The sequence below is a fragment of the Platalea leucorodia genome, assembly GCF_965183815.1.
Source record: "Platalea leucorodia genome assembly, chromosome: 1".
In the NCBI taxonomy this organism is placed as follows: domain Eukaryota; kingdom Metazoa; phylum Chordata; class Aves; order Pelecaniformes; family Threskiornithidae; genus Platalea; species Platalea leucorodia.
In genome coordinates, this window is record NC_138823.1 from 162783333 (window position 1) to 162799977 (window position 16645).

At 50.7% G+C, this 16645-nt stretch overlaps 1 protein-coding gene across 1 annotated transcript; it reads right to left on the reverse strand.

Annotated features, from left to right (window-relative positions):
* Positions 1 to 2467: 2467 nt before the first annotated feature.
* CSRNP1 (cysteine and serine rich nuclear protein 1) lies at positions 2468 to 15210 on the reverse strand. The gene is made up of 5 exons (XM_082309499.1): positions 15126 to 15210; positions 8055 to 8250; positions 5463 to 5722; positions 4805 to 5101; positions 2468 to 3662 (listed from the first exon to the last, which is right to left on the reverse strand). Exons 2-5 carry the CDS (start codon positions 8224 to 8226, stop codon positions 2679 to 2681), a joined length of 1713 nt encoding a protein of 570 aa, XP_082165625.1. The 5' UTR covers positions 8227 to 8250; positions 15126 to 15210; the 3' UTR covers positions 2468 to 2678.
* Between the last annotated feature and the right edge of the window lie 1435 nt (positions 15211 to 16645).

Here is a 16645-nt window from a genome sequence, read left to right on the forward strand (position 1 = left end):
GCGTTTCAATCAATACATTAGATAATTACAGATTGTGTCAATAAATACCCAGTTTTTAACTGTTTAACAGGCAACTTTTTACACAGATACCGAGAAGAAAAAAAAAAATTATATATTTACAATTCAGTGCCCTGGGGAAAAAAAAAAAAAAAGAGAAAAAAATCTTTTTTTTTTTTTTTTTGGCACCATCACAAATAAAAAGAATAAATTATAGAAAAAAATCCACAAAGGCAGGAGTCTATCCCCGTCATTCATTAAAAAAAAGTGTGTATATATATATAAAATATATGTATATATTTTATATATATAAATATATATATATGCAGAGAAACCTAGGAATGTTATAAAATATATTAGTGCCAATAAATACAGAACGGTACCAGACTTTCAACTGTCAGTATTTTTGATGCAGTCTGAAGGATAGAAACTACCACCTAGGAGATAACCAAAAGGGGATTTTTCAGTCTAAAGAAACAACGACGACAACAAAAAATAATAATTTTATATATATATATATATATCCAGGAAATCCTCCATCTGCCAGTAGTATTCCTACAGTCGCCCTCCTGCCCGGCGGGGAGCTCGCCGGGGGCGATGCCTCGCGGGAGGATTCGGCAGCGAGCGTGGGGCGAGCACCCGCTCACGGCCATGGCGGGTCAGCTCCGCTTCCAAGTTGACCGGCTCAATACCAGAGGAGATGTACAATTAAATAGTAACAATAATGATTAAAAAAACCCAAACAACCCAGCCTTCGCCATATTCGTACACCAGAAGTTTCCTAAATTGCCGGCAGGTTTGCACGAGGCGCCTGTCAAATAGCAGGTACCCAAGAGCACCACCCCTGTCATGGGGATACACAGTTCAGCCAACGGAAAAATCCTCAAATCCATATTTTGAGGTTTTTTCCCTCCACCTGGGTGGCTCCGCACCCCTCGGGAGCTCCCACCAGCACCCCACTCCCGGGGCCACGGGGCTGGGACGCCGGAGCTGCCGCCTCCCCCCGCTGCCGGCAATGCCAGGAATCACTCCCATCACCACATCTCACATTTTCCAAGGGGGCATTTAAAGCCGGTAGGTTTTAAAGCCTTTTTTTTTTTTTTCCATACCGCTGGCATAGGCACTTAGTGTATCACTGACGTACAGATTGTATGTCCAGTTACATCTCGTGGCCAAATAGTGTCATGTTCTCAGACTGATTTAAATATCAAAAGGCAAAGAGGGCCCCCAACATCCTTCCTAAACACAATGATTTCTCTCATTTTAAAGAACAAAAGCCCTCAACGTTTTCAGGTGTTATTTTTTATTCCCTCTAGAACCGTACTCAAAGGATAAATAACCCAATAACCTTCATATCCATCTATTTTACTTGATTTACCCGATTTACCTATATAAAAAAAAAATAGTATAAACAGTCTGACGGCCTAGGTTGTGGAGCTGCGATAGCCTTGGCGCTGGGGAGCCCTAAGGAGCACTTGCTGAGGAGCGTGAGCACAGTGGTGCTGTTGTTGGCGTTGCTCTCCCAAAGCCCCCCCGGGCTGCGAAGCTCCTTCTCGTTACGCCCCCCTCGCCGCTAACGGTTCCTCTGCATATTCAGGCACCATAATCGATCGGGACAGATCTCATGGCCAAATCCTTAGGAAATTAAATAAATTATAAAATAATTTATGAGAAGGGTTTGGTGTTGGTTTTTTTTTTTTTGTTTAAATAGAGCTAGTTCATGTTATTTCTTGAATAGTTGAGGGTTTTGCTTGTTTTCCTCTCCACAGCGGTATTACGGAGATCAGACACCACCGCGATGTCTGCTAGAGGACTGACAGCAACCAAAGGACGTTGCAGCAACGTTTCCTCCATCTCTCCCCTCCCACCCGCTTGCATGCAGCTCTTTTAGAAATGTGAAGTGAAGACCAAAGAGCCAACACGTTTCAGACTCAGAAAAAAAACAGGGTCGTCTTTAGGACGGGTGCTGCTGAAGACCTTATTGCCCTTCCAGGTCACTGATAAACCACAGTGCTATTCATGTACTACAGGTAGAAAATAAATAAATACAGATATATTATGCAAAAAAATATGATTGTACACATAATACATCTGAGGTATTACCAATTTAAATAAGGTTTCATGCTAGTTCAAGCTTCGGTGGCTAGCTGAATTCTGGAATTTGCAATAAATAGATGAAGAATGATTACGTATATAGTGTATGGATCTCTTCTGTAAACCTTGTCCGATTTAAACGTAAGAGCGTGTTGGGCTAACTCTTACGCAAACCACAAATTTTCACAATAAATACACTTCAAAAAGTTGTCTTAAAAAGTTCCTGCAACACTGAAACGTTTCTAGAAGGGGCTGTGTGTACGACTGGCAACATTAGCGAGGAGTATTTCTCAACAGGTCTTTTCATACAAAACACAAGGAAATTCATACGTGAAAGTCTTTTTCCCTCCCTCCCCACCCCATCATGAAAGTTTAGAAATTTTTGCACAAACAGCAAGAGAACTGATTGTAGCTGCAGTATGTCAAAACGTCCACGTTCTATAAAGACCAAAAATAGTTTGTTTGCTTAGAAAGTCTTTTTTTCGTGTTTTTTTCCTCCTTATTTTTGAGTAGCGCATCATCCTTTCGGTGAAAGTTTGCCCGTCTGACCATTCTTCGGTTTTCCTTTCCCCAGCCATGTGGGCGTTTCACACTTTCACTGTCTCCATCAGTGATGACTTGATGGCATCCTCCAAAAGTTGATTGTCTGTGAAAGGGGCTGGGGTTTCGGGGACGGATTCGGACAAACCGATCAGGGACTCCAAGAAACAGGAGCCCTGATCTCCGGCTTGCGGGAAGCCGGGGAAATTAGGCAACTGAAACTGTAACGCTGAGAAGTTATCGAGGTTCTCATACTCCTTTAAGGAGTTGTAAAGGGGTCCCAAGTTATAGTCCGAGAAGGACTGGAAGAAATCCAAGGAGTCAGAGGAAAGGCTGAGGTCGGCGTAGCTCTTGGAGCAGGGCTCGGCCGGGGATGAGGCGCAGCAGGACAGCCCATCACACCGCGCGTGGGCAGCATCCTCCAGCAAACCTCCGCCGTCCTGGTTGGCATTCTCATCCAGGCACTCGGAGAGGTGGGACAAGTGGCCAGGGACAGGCTTGGCCTCAATGCCGTGGTCCTCGATGAAGAAGTCGGCGGGGTGGAAGCAGCTCAGGTCATCCTGACCGCGGCCACCCTCTTCCTCGGCATCCGAGTCGTTGAAGTGGAGGATGCGTGCCAAACCATCATCGTCCACGTCCGACTGGGATTTGTCAGAGGGGAGGCTCTCGTAGGGCTCCTCCAGGTCCTCGCTGGGGTGGGAGGAGATGGAGGAGTCCGTCATGTCACTGCTGCAGCTGTTCTCCCCCAGGGCCTCCAGGTCAGGGCTGAACTGGAAGGCAGGTGCCAGCGGCACGGTGCGCTCCTCCAAAGAGCCCTTCCCCGCTGCACATCCCAAGGGTGGGACCCGCTCCCGAAAAGGGGGCTCAGCCTCCACCACCTTCTCGCTGCTCTGCTGCTGCTTCTCCAGCTCCAGCTTCATGATGGTGTGGATGAAGTGGGTCTGTACGCGGGCCTGGTTGAACTCGATCCTGCCCTCGGTGTTGCCGCAGCCGTCCTTGGTGCAGCCGCAGGGGAAGGAGGTGTGATCCATCTGGCACGGGGAGAAGCAGAGGTGGAGGGTTAGGACGGAACCCAGTGGCTCAAAATCGAAACCGCCCGCGACTCACCAGCCCTGAGAAACCAATAGCTGAGGGGTTTAAAAGCAGACTAAAAAAAAAAAAATACTAATAAAAGACACCCTGCTCTTTTGAAGGGTTGTCATAAAAAAGTTGGATTTCAGTACAACTGAAGAAAGTTAAAAGGTTCCCAAAAAAGCAAAATATAACGCTCCAAAAGGAGACATAAGGGGGCAAACATGAGTTTTTACATATTGCATCATGATATTTAATATCTGATCCGTATCGTGAGCTTCTGCCCCTGGCCGAGATAAGGACAAATTGCTCAACAGGCATCTGTGGCACCCCGATGTCCCTGTTATCAGCAGCCGCCAGAGGGGGGCTGCGACCTGCACACGGAGCACCCCTCCTGCGTGCACCCACCCGCCTGTGCACACCCACCCTACACCACCCCCAGCCCGCAACCATGGCAGGGAGGGAGCGAGCGGCACCCAGAATAGGGAATACGGCTCCCCAAACACAGCTGGGCAGGCACCCACAAAAAAAAAAATTGAAAAAATATAATAAGCTCATTGAATAGAGAGGGATTATCCCACTTTGCAGGTGGTCTGTACAGCTAGCTGTGGGCTGACGCTCAGCTGACACTCCCACGTTCGCCTAAGCGTGCTGGGAGTTGTGATACACACCAAGGGGAAAAAAAAAAAAAAAAAAAAAATAAAACCAGGGGGGAGGAGGAGAAATCACAGCCTTGTGTAAGGAGCGAGAAGCTTTTGCTTGCCAAGACATCCCCACGTGGCCCATCTCCAACAGGAGACCAAGCATGCATGGGTCTCATGGGGACGGACACGGCGAGCGCATCCACGCTGCACGCTTGGGCACATCCCCATGGCTACATGTCTGATTTGGGAAGCGGACACTTTCGGGCAGCGTCTGCCTCGCAGTGCGGGGAGCATCTCCAAGAGCTTTTCTCGCCTGCTTCACTCGGAGCGCAGGTGGGAACAGATGCATTTTACAAGCTGCCCTAACTCTGCCCTGCTTGCTTAAACCCCCCCTGCTTTAACATACACATCAGCTGGAGCCACGGCTTTTCCCCCGTGCCCAGAGGCGAGGGCAGTACCTGACATTTAATGCCCGCCAAGCTGCAGCTGCAGGTCTCCGGGTCGCAGACCTCCTGGCAGTCACAGCCACAGTCCTCCCGGGACAGACGGATGTTGTGCAGCTCCCGCTTTTCCTCCTTGTCAATCTTTTTCACCCCCACAGCTTTCAGCAGCGCGCGTCTCTTCTTGGCGGGGTAGGGCTGGAGGAAGAAGCCATCCTCCAGGTCCATGTTGCTGACGTCGATGTCGTCGTCGGAGATGTCTTCGATGGTGAGCTGGTTGGCCTCCTCCGACTCCTTTGTGCCATTCATGGTTAGCTAAGGGCAAAAAATGGGCAAAGCATTAGGGACCTGTTGGGGACACAGAGCCATCAGCACCCCCAGGTCAGGAGAAACAAGAAAGGAAAGATCTGCCCCCCACGGTGGCCGACCCCAGGACCAAAAGCTGTGTCAGACCGCCAAAGACCTGACAGACACCTGGCACGTGGAGTTCAGTGTCTTTTCCATCACTTTTCAAAGGTGGAGAACTCAGCTGAAAATTCCACACTGGAGCCTGTGTTTTTTGGAGACCCGAACAGGGTTAAGGACTGAGGTCTCAGAGAGGCTGGCACTAAAAAATGGCCATTAACTAACAACATCCACCCACTCCTCACCAACCCAGCCCCATGCTCCTACTCACTTTCCATTTCAACGCTTCCAACTTCTCCTCTTTTAATTTCTCTTCGAGTTTCTCCCGACGAACGTTTTCCTGCTCCTTTGAAAACTCTGCTAGCGTGAACTGCCGGGACGAGCTGTGTTTGCTCACCATCCCCAGGGTACAGCCCCCGCGACTAGGCACGCTCGTGAACCCCTGGCAGCGTGGGAAGTAAAACACAGTAACCCGGTCAAACTCCACATTGTTCTTCTTTAGTCGCTTGGATTTCTTCAGGATAGACGTAGCTAAAAATGGGGGAAGAAAAAAAAAGCAGAAAGTCAGTACTGCCATCCTGCAGACAAGAGAGAAATATTACAAACAGGCAGGACTTGCAATTACTGTCTCAATAGGGACATGATGGGACAAGGTTACAACATCACTTGATGGTTTCTGGTGGTTTAGGATCTAACACTTCAAAGGTAGGATGAGGATGGAGAGGAAACTAAGCCAAGTCCCGATGCATCGGAGTCACCGATCAGATTCACCCTAAGAAACGGCTGCTGCTTCTCTTTCCCGCTTGACTTCCCCCAAGAAACATAAATTTGCTTATTCTTTACATGCAGCAGAGCATAACGAACAAGCAACAAACCATCCTACATGCCTGTCTTGCTCTAAACCCAAGCACCCTGCCCCACGTTCAGGAGCTTGAGCTTCGCTCCTAGGATGCCAGAGCACCAACGCTCCAGCACCGCGTGGCTCCAGCTTTTGTGGCAGGGCAGAAAATAGCCGAAACGGCTGTTTTTCTGGTACTTCCTTTCACCATCCACTGGGAGGAACTATGAATCTGTAGTTTATTCTCAAGAGACTCATTCGAGAGCAGCTGCAAAGATGTTACTCTTTATGCAGGTGATCCCAGGGTAAACATGGCAATACATTACTCTGGTTTATCTTAAACTGCTGAAACACGCTACACACCATTTAAAGCGGAGCCTCTCCAGAGATACCTAGTTCTGCACATTTGCACGTGCAAACGTAGCAGATAGAGGTGGACTAATTAGCCAGGACAGTTTCAGAGTCAATGAATTTCCATGAATGTAGCTGGCCGCAGAAAGCAAAGCGAAACTCAGTGGTACTGGGTTACAGAGCTGCTTCTGCTGCTGCCTGAGCATGACAGTCAGCTATGCACAAATTCACTGGTGGGGTTTTTTGGTCCCGTTCTCTGCTGGTGCATGGATGTCTTGGTTGCCACCATGGAGAATATGGGAAAAACCAACCCAGAAAGGATGGGTGACTCCCGCAGAGCTGGGATCCGAGCCCCACTCTTCGGATGGCAGAGGCACAAGGCAGCCCTACTGCGGGGAGCCAACCGAAAGGACTGCCGAAAACCCAAGGGGCTCGGCTGGTTTGGCTGGCCCCGAAGGCTGGGAAAGTGCAAGACCGGACAGTTAGCTGCACCCACATTTCACAAGTTTCGCTTGCCAAAATATAGCATTTCAGTTTCATATGAAAAAAAAAAAAAAAGTGTTCACCCAGCTGCGTCAGCAGCTTCTGCTAAAGAGCTGAGGGTTTCACACTGGGCTCTGCAGTCGCTTTGATGATATCTTTGCACTGCGCGTTGCATTTTCATAATAACCTTGACTCAATCTTCTAAAACATTAGCTCTTTATCAAAAGGCAAGTTAACCACCGCGATCATCTATCAGCTGAGCTGCTGCACTTTGGCATTTGCTTCTCCCTCCCCACACCCCCCTCCGAAATTGTTTTCCCATTCCTGACCCCTTTCCAATTGAGCCAGAGAATACAAAAAGTTCATTGTTTTGTCACAAAACCTGGGAAGACAAGCAAGAATGAGACTCTTTATTATTACAAGACTTCTAAAGCCTTTTCAGACCACTGCGTGTTTGTATATGTCTGCTAAGTGGACCTGAACTGCTATATACAGTGGGTGTTCAGTATAATTTACTAGGTTGGACTATTTCTCCTCTGTGAAGATGTTCCCCTATTGTATTTTTTATTTCCCTTCGCATGGCAGATAGAGGATTTTACAACCTTGTCTTCTGTGTATTTTCCTAAAAGCTCTCAAAACTGATATTGCTGGGAAAACAAAACAGCGTTTATCTGTACTAACAGCGGAGGCAATGTCAAATGTGTCACGTTCTTTGGCAAAGTACCCAACTTACGTAGGAAATGAGTTCTGAAATGGTAATTACGCTACTGGTTAATCATTTTTAACAAACAGTGTTATGGGCCTTTGCTGCCTATGGAATAGCTTGACAGAGGATTGTGGGATGGTGGGATGGTCCTACAGCACTGGCTTGGAGGCACCTGCATGTCTCTGCACACCCAGGTCTTTGGGTTTCTATTCTTGGAAATCTGGACTTCAGCAAGAATGCTATAAAGGAACGATAAATGCTGGGAGGAAGGGCTGAGAAAGACTACGCTGAAGATGTTGGCCGATTCTAGAAACAAGATAAATTGGTGTAATGACAGGGAGCTGGTGTTACGGCCACTTCCACCCCTGAAGGTGTGCTCCAAGGGGGTCTCTACATGGACAGAGGTTACGACCCACGACCACGCTACAAAAAACCCATGCATGGGCACGTCTGATCCCGGGAAAGGGGCTGCCGGAGATACTCACGGGTGAAGCTGGGCGTTAAGGCAGAGCTGGGCTTGGGCTCTCCGCGGGAGCTCTCCTCGTCCGACTCCCAGCCCGAGGATGCCGAGGAGGAGAGGGGGGAGCAGGAGGAGGAGGAGCAGTAGGTGCTGTCATCCCCCAGCTCTTCGTACTTCCTTTTCAATACCCCGCTCATGGTGACGCTGTAATTTTCATATAACTGGAAAACAAAAGAGAAAAGCAAAATAAGGCGAGGGAAATACTGGCAGTTTCTGGTGACGAGCAGGATGGCTTTAACCCCCAGCAAGACTTCTCCACCAGCTCCACCTGGCCACGCAGGTGTGATTCCCAAAAAGCACTCTCCCCAAAAACCCCACACCTTACTACCCTCGCTGTGCACACCTGCTGAATTTCTCTCCCATTTTACGATGCTGCAGAAAACCCGACGATTGCAGACAACAAACTGTCCGGAAACCAATTCAATCAACACAAATGTTATCAAACAATAAGTATTACATTTTGCTTACTAATTCTTTTATGTTAACTCCTTACCCAGATCGCTTTCTATGCAGTTACAGCTTTAACGTCTTGCTAATTACAGAAATAAGCCAGTTTGCAGAGAACAATCTGTTGGCATGATTTACTTGCTACAGCCCCCTGGGGAAACAGACTTATTAAATGAAGCACTGAAATACAAATATATCAACTGTGAAGAACAGCCCTTCTCCTCACGGTGCCTTTCATAGTCAGTCCCCCATTCAATAAGCTATTCTTGTTTAGGCTGGGTTATGTATCAAGCATAGTAGCAATTAAAAACAACACAGCTAATTAAAAACAAAGGAGCTCTGTATTTGCCGATTCCTAAATTTCCTGCATGCTTTTCCCCTGCTCATCTCAAGAAAGAAAAAAAAAAAAAAGAAAAAACAAAAATAACTTTGTTGCATGTTTTAACCTTTGCTTTCAGAAAGTTTGTGGGGTTTTTGTCTCCTGAAATTGCACAAAAGCTACATGTTTTCCCTACAATAGGCTAATGGATACCAGAGCCCACCTAACCTGGGATGCTCTTGCATAGACGATGGACCCTCTCTTTTTAGACACAGGCAGCACCGCACCAGATGCCCCTGCTTCTGCAGAAGCCACTGCCAGCTTATTTTGAAGCCAGTGAGCTTTACCCAAAGCTGAGAACCAGGCTGCTGCTGGAGGAGTGACTGGCTTTGACCCCATCCCACTGGCACAACCACAGTGGGAGAGATGCAGCCCCAGCCCAGAAATTCCCTCCAGCAAGACGGGGAGAGCCCCGGCACTGTGGGACACTACCAGCCACCCTGGTGCATCAATAAAACCAGAGGTAATAGGCAAAACCTAATCCCTGGAATTCGGATGACACCAGGATGCTTCAGATACAGCCCCAGGATGGTGACAGGGCCAATCCAGGGGTACCAGACACCCGGTCCCCATCCCCTCCCGACAGCTGAAACTCCTCCACCGGCCAAATTTGTTCTTTATAACCATAGCACTTTCTCACCCTCTTTTGCATGTCTGAAGTTAATTTAAGTCTCTGAAAAAGAAAAAAAAAAAACCACCAAACCCGCCCTCCTGACAGCCCTGAGCAGGCAGCACAGAAACCACACCGGCTTCAAAACCTCCCAGCGATGGGATTTTCAATATCTCGACAGCGCCGCACAGTAACACGTAGCAGGATGGGAGCACACGCGGTGCCCTCAAAGCCCTGCGCCAGCCCTCATTAATTATGTTTACCAACAGCTTCCCGGGAGACAATAGTCCCCTAAAAGGTCAAAAAAATCCCTGGATGAAGCAGTTCCTCGGCCTGAAGAAGTTAATCATTCACTGCAACGTGCGCCTACGGGGCTGCTGCATCCCCCCCGGCCCCCCAGACCTGGGGGCTGGGGAGAGGCAATCCCCTCCATCCCTCCTCCTCCTCCTCCTCCTCGGCAGCCCCGGAGCTGCAGGTGGTTTTGCCAAGGAGGGGTTGTTGTTTTTTTGGCCTTAATCCAAAACAGATGGGGAGAAGGTGGATTTGGCCACCCTCCAGCCCCAGCAGCACATGTCCTACCTGACACCTGGATTAACCCCTTCCCTGCCTGCGCAAGCTTGCAGGCAGCCACAACACCCAAACCAGCTACCTGGCTGCATTTACAAACCTTTTATTTTTATTATTTTTTTTTGGTGCCTTCTGGTCTGTCTCACATTTCTTTTAAGAAACAACCAGGAGCAAAGAAACCCTCCAAATCCATGTCAGGGGTCTGAATCAAAGCCCAGGCTGCAGCCGGAGGTTTGCTTATACCAGCTGATCCCATCGTCCACCCGGAGCAGCCAAAAACTTTGCAAAAAAAAACCCACACGTGGCTTCAAAGAGCATCAGTTCGCACCGCAGAGTAACCACTCGCTGCTGCTCCAAAGGACACCTCTGATGTTGCTGGTGAAGGATGCAACTGTCTAGCCAAGGGAGGGAGAAATCAGCTCCCCGAAAAGCCTGTAGGACGCACGTCCAACGGCAAACGCCCTCGGAGATGCGATGTTGACCACATCCAAGCCTTGTGGGAGACACTGGAGGGTGGTGGAGCAGCCAAGGTCACACCGCTGAAACGGGGACAACTCCCAGGTTCGGACCAAAAAAAAAAAACCACAAACACACCCCCCACAGAGCATCCATTCCTACTGGGATTTACCCAGTCTGCAGGACTCCCAGTGAAGCAAGAAGGTGGATATCACGATGCCGCAGAGCGACGCAGCCCTGATGCTCAGGTCACCTGCAAACCCAACAGCACCCACCACAAGCTGCACCGCCTCCCCCCAAACCAGACAGCAGGAAAAAAAAAAAGCGTTTTCCTCAAGCGAGCTAACTGAATTAACACAAACACCAAGCCAGAGCCAAGGCAAGCCGTGTATAAGATGGTGCAATTTTTTCTTTTTTTTTGTTTTTTTAAATACTATCATCGCTGATTAGCCACGTCTGGCAGAAGGATGAAGGGAGGTGTGTGCATCTCCCATCTATGAGAACAAGCCAAATGCATAGAAAAAAACCCACCTTTGGCATGCTGTCTTATTCAAAACACCTATTGTTTTGTTAATGCAAAGTAGGTGTCGTGCAAACACGATTCTCAATTAATGGGAAAAAGCTGGTGAACCTGTTGCCCACCAGCCAAAACACATTAATTTTCCTATGTAACGCCTTCCCCCTCTTTGCTGATTTATGGCTGCGACGTTTTCCAGGTCAAGTTTTCAAATCCTTCTCAGAAGCTATATGTGATGTAGTGCGGCTGCACCCATCGGTGTCTACTTGTATCCACCCCCAAAAAATCTACCACACAGGGATTTCGCTGTCAAGGCAGAGAAGATCCTCTCCTCCCCTCCTCGCCCCAGCACTTGGGAGCAGAATTCACGCCAGCGATTTGGACGCTGCCTTGAAAGCCATGTCGCTGAAACCGCTGGCTGCTCAGCCAAAAAAACCCAGAGGCCAATTCAGACACAGCCAGGGTATTTTAATTGCAGTAATTCCGCAAGTAATCTTAAATCCACACTGATATCTTACAAAGAAGTCACAAAAATGTGCACAGCAGCATGAAAAAAAAAATATGTATATCTGCTTGCCATTGCAAATCTCTGCAGGCACCACCGAGCACAGGATTTTACCACCTTCTCCTTCTCTCTCTCTTTTTTTTTTTTTTTTTACATAACCTGAAATAAAATAATCCTATCTTCCTTTTAGTTGCCAAAAAAGACATTCTGTTCTTGGCTAAGACTTCTTACTCATCTATTTTACTGAAAACAGCTTTTGGAACAAGTACATAATGCAATGGATCAAACCCGCAGGAATTCCTCTCTGGCACCAGAACTCCCACTATCCTGGGAATACTTTCTAACAAATATTTAGCCCAGATGTGCATTCCTTTCTTTTTCTCTCCCTCTTTTTTTTTTTTTTTTAAAGCATTAAAGTTTGGGGGGGGGGGAGTGGAGGGGTGGCTGTCCAGTTGGGGGGAAGGGCATTGAATCTGCAAAGTCCCATTTCTGGCGCTCGGCAAGTCGCAGGGTAAAGCCCTAATACACTGGAATGCGAGGAATTAATGTTTTAACTATCCTCCTCTTGGACAACGTCTCAACAGTAAATATTTCGAGTAATTTAGATTTAAGAAGGTTTGGCATTTGTTTAGCCAAGCACAGAGGAAGGCAACCAAAGCCCCTGCCAGTGTCCAGTTAGCCTCTTTATAAGAGACTGCACAAACAGGCATCATGGCTTTGTGCAGAAGTATGCAGAGGTGATGTTTTGGCGTTATATTTTGGGGCCGTATACGCACTTTGCACCGGGCAGGCGAACGCAGCAGCGCAAGCAAGGCAAAGGAAACTTCTCCCAGCCAGTCCAGCAGCTGCATGTGCTTGGGCCACAACTCCCGTAGTATTGCAGGAGAACATATACGAGCAAGGGTATTTTAAATTTGGGGGTTTCTGTCGGTGGAGCATCCTAAGAATGGAAGGATCCCAAATCTGTGCATGAGCTATTGAATGCAAACTTTCTTCTGCAAAGCAATTGGGGTAAAAACAAAAAAAAAAACTCAAAAAAAACCCAAACCTCAGTGCAATGCACTAAAAAGTATTTATTTTCCAGTGACTTTTTGAGCCGGTTTGCCGACTTTACAAGCACAGCCGTCTGCCTGCAGCCCGGGAAGCCAAGGTGGACTCTTCCCGGGACATCGGGCGCCGGGAGCGAGTTAACAACTCTGCTGAGCCGTGAGTCAGAGCGGCTCCCGCTCCCTCCCCCAGAGCCGCAGTGGCTGTGCAGGTCTAGCAGGAGTAAATATTAGTTTAAAAAACACCACCGCATATTTTAGCCAGGTACGGCTCCGAAGGCGACTCACGGAGCAAACCTGGGGGAGTTTTTGGGGTCGGTGTTTATTTGCACGCCACTATTTATTGTGGGTCAGGCAACCTTGGTGCGAGTATCCCCAAAAAATGGTGCAGAGCTGAGCTTCCCGTGCAGCTATCCCAGATATTTGATGTCTAACAGCAGCAGTGATTCCAGTAACGCCTCTGGGTTACTTAATAATCACCGTGCTATCAACACTGATTCATTGCTTGTTCATTTAACTATTTTAATTCTTTGCATATTTACTTAAGTGGTTTCCCCAGCGCTGCTGTGACAGCCTCCACGATGACAACAGTTCCCAGTTTTGGGGCTGACCGGGGCCAAGGCGAGCGGGATCATCCCATCGGGACTCTCCAGGCGGACAGTCCCGTGCGTGTTCCCAGCCACGCAAGCTGTGCTTTCCAGTTCAGACCAGATTATTTTCACCCAGCTGGGTCTAAGGTTTCATAACCTTGCTCCAGTTAAAAATAGCCTCTGCCTACTATGCAACAGCAAAACCCAAAGTACCCCGTGCCACCGAGCAGGAGCATGAATCAGTTCGTAGCACCACGAGTTTATTCTCCTGCCAGAGACTGAACAGGCAAAACACCTTCCCCGGGAAGAGCATCAGAAGCATTTACTCCATCTACTAATTTTCGGAAGGCCACAAAGAAAAAGGCTTTTCAAGATTTTTCTATCAAGCCCTTACTTCTCGCTGACAGCTTGAAAGGTAAATAAGAAACATTAGCAAATACATTAAAGGTTATCTGACACGGCCCAAATGAAACGAGGTTCAAATGTACTCAGCGCAGATTGTGCTGTAATAAATATGAAAACAGCAAAGTGTGCTTTGTCTAGGAAAATCCTCTATTTGATTACACCTCATGAATAATTCACACCAGGTTTCCATATTTGTCCTCCTGTAGGTACACGCTGTGCATTACCTTGCCTGCTATATATACGCACGCATTTCCTGCGCTGAATTATTAAAGGCTCGCCGGGAGCTGCAGAGTCTCTCCACGCGGAGAACAAACGCGCCATCCCGAAAATAAACCCCCCAGCCTCGACGGGCCTCATCTGCAAAGTGCTCAGCAGAGGAAAAAATTTTTTTAAAAATCGTGGGGGGGGGGGGGGGGAATTAAAAAAATAAAAAATAAAAAAAATTGCTGATGAGTTCGCTGTAACAAATGACAAGACTTTGAGGCTTGTAAATGGCCGTGAGGGTTTTCTCTCCATCCCACCGAGGCGTTGTCATTCCCGACGTTGGTAAGGCAGGGCTGCTTTAGGAAAGGGCTGTCCCTATGTGTCAGCCTCTTCCTACAGCGACATTATGTAACTCGGGGGCGACAGACACTTCGGGGGATGCCGGGGGCACAAGCAAAAAAAAAAATACACACTGAGAAAACTTAGTAGTTTGGGTTTTTTTTCCCCCCCCTTTTTTTTTCCTTTTCTCCAGTGCGCTGTAAAAGCCGCGATTTTTTTCTTTGGGAAGGGGGGGGGGGGCCCCGCTCCCCGTCCGTCCGTCGGTCCATCCGTGCGCCGGTCGGTAGGTGTTGCTGTAGCGACGGGAAAGCATCCCCGGCCGGGCAGATTTGGGGAAGAGCGAGCCGGCAAGGCTCCCCCCCCCCCGCCTTTCTTTCAACACCGAGAAAATTGGAACCGCAGCCGTAGAGATGGAGCAGAGCCTTAACTGACAGAGGGGAAACTCGGCGCTCCCCCCAGTAAATATATAGGTATTTATATGTATGTATAGCGCAGCGTTTGCCGCCGATGGGAAAGTGCGGGAGGGCCGCGGGAGCTGCAAACCGCCCCCCCCCCCCCCCCCCCCCCCCGAGGAACGCGGTCCCGCTGCCCCGGGGGTCCCGGACCCTCCCGCCGGCCCCGGCCCCGGCCCCGCCGGGCTCCCCTCGCCCGCGGGCAGGAGCAGCCCGGCCAGACGGCGCCGCTGCGGCGCCTGCCCGGCTCTGGACGGCGGGAGAACCGAGACGGACCCCCCCGCCCCCGCCGGCGGGGCACCGGGACGGGCTCTGTCCCCGGAGCCCCGACAGCCGAGCACCGCGCCGGGCAAACACCGCCCCGGCTCTGAACCGGACCCCCCGACGGCCGAGCACCGCGCCGGACCCCGCGACCCGCGGTCCCGGACGGCGGAGCACCGAGCCTCCCCCGCGGCGGAGCCCCCCCGCCGCTTCCCTCCAGCCCCATCCCGACACCGGTTTCCCCCCGGCGGGCTCTACCTTCGGCGGCGGCGGGTCTCGGCGCGGCGGCTCCGGCTGCAGCGGCGGTGCCTGGCGCGGCGCCTCCCGCTCTGCCGCTGCCGGGGCCGGGGCTGACGCCGCGCCGCGCCGCGCTGCCCTTTTTCGTCAGTGGAAAACTCCGGGCTCTGACGCAGGCGGTGACAGGAGCGGGGCCGGCGCGCGCCCGGCCCGCCCGGCTTCCTGCCCCCCCCCCCCCGCCCCCCCCGCTGCGGGCGGGGCGCTGAGTCAGGGCCGCGGGACGCCCCGCCCCGCCCCCGGCACCGCGGGGGGGGGACACAGGGGGCCGGGGAGCCCACGGGGGGGGCGGGTCCCGTGGGGGGCTGGGACCCACCAGCAGGCCTGGCCCCCGAGAGGGATTTGGACCCCACAAAGGGTTGGGTCCCGACATGGGGTTGGGGACCCACAGGCACAGCCTGGACCCCAAAATGGGTCTGAGTACCACAGGGGACCGTGAAGCAGGTGTGAACCCCAAAAGGGGTTTGGGTGCTGCAGGGGGTTTGGGCCACACAAAGGGCTGGGGAACCACCAGAAAAGGTTGGACCCCGAAAGGGGTTTGGGTGCCTCAAGGCGTTTGGGCCACACAAAGGGCGAGGGAACCACAGGGCAAGGTTGGACCCCAAAAGAGATTTGGGTCTCACAGGGGTTTTGGACCCCCAAGCAGGCATTGACCCCATAAGGGGTTTGGGTGCCTCAAGGGGTTTGGAGCCCACAAGGGTCTGGGGACCCACAGGCAAAGCTTGGACCTCGAAACAGAATTGGGTCTCACAGGGGGTTTGGGACCCACCAGCAGGCTTGGCCCCTGAAAGGGATTTGGACCCCACAAAGGGTTTGGGTCCCGACATGGACTTGGGGACCCACAGGCACAGCTTGGACCCCAAAATGGATGTGGGTCCCACAGGGGGTTTGGGAGCCACAAGGGGTTGGGGACCCACAGGCAAGGCTTGGACCCCAAAATGGATCTGAGTACCACAGGGGGTTGGGGACCCCGAAGCAAGTGTGGACCCCAAAAGAGGTTTGGGTGCTGCAGGGGGTTTGGGCCACACAAAGGGTTGGGGAACCACAGGAAAAGGTTGGACCCCAAAAGAGATTTGAGTCTCACAGGGCGTTGGGGACCCTCAAGCAGGCATTAACCCTGAAAGGGGTTTGGGTGCTTCAGGGGGTTTGGGCCACACAAAGGGTTGGGGACCCCCAGGCAAAGCTTGGCCCCTGAAACAGATTTGGGTCTCCCAGGGGGTTTGGGACCCACAGTGGGGCTGGGACCCCCAAGCAGGCTTGGCCTCTGAAAGGGATTTGAACCCCACAAAGGGTTTGGGTCCCTAGATGGACTTGGAGACCCACAGGCACAGCTTGGACCCCAAAATGGATCTGAGTACCACAGGGGGTTGGGGACCCCGAAGCAAGTGTGGACCCCAAAAGGGGTCTGGGTGCTGCAGGGGGTTTGGGCCACACAAAGGGTGGGGGAACCACAGGGCAAGGTTGGACCCCAAAAGAGATTTGGG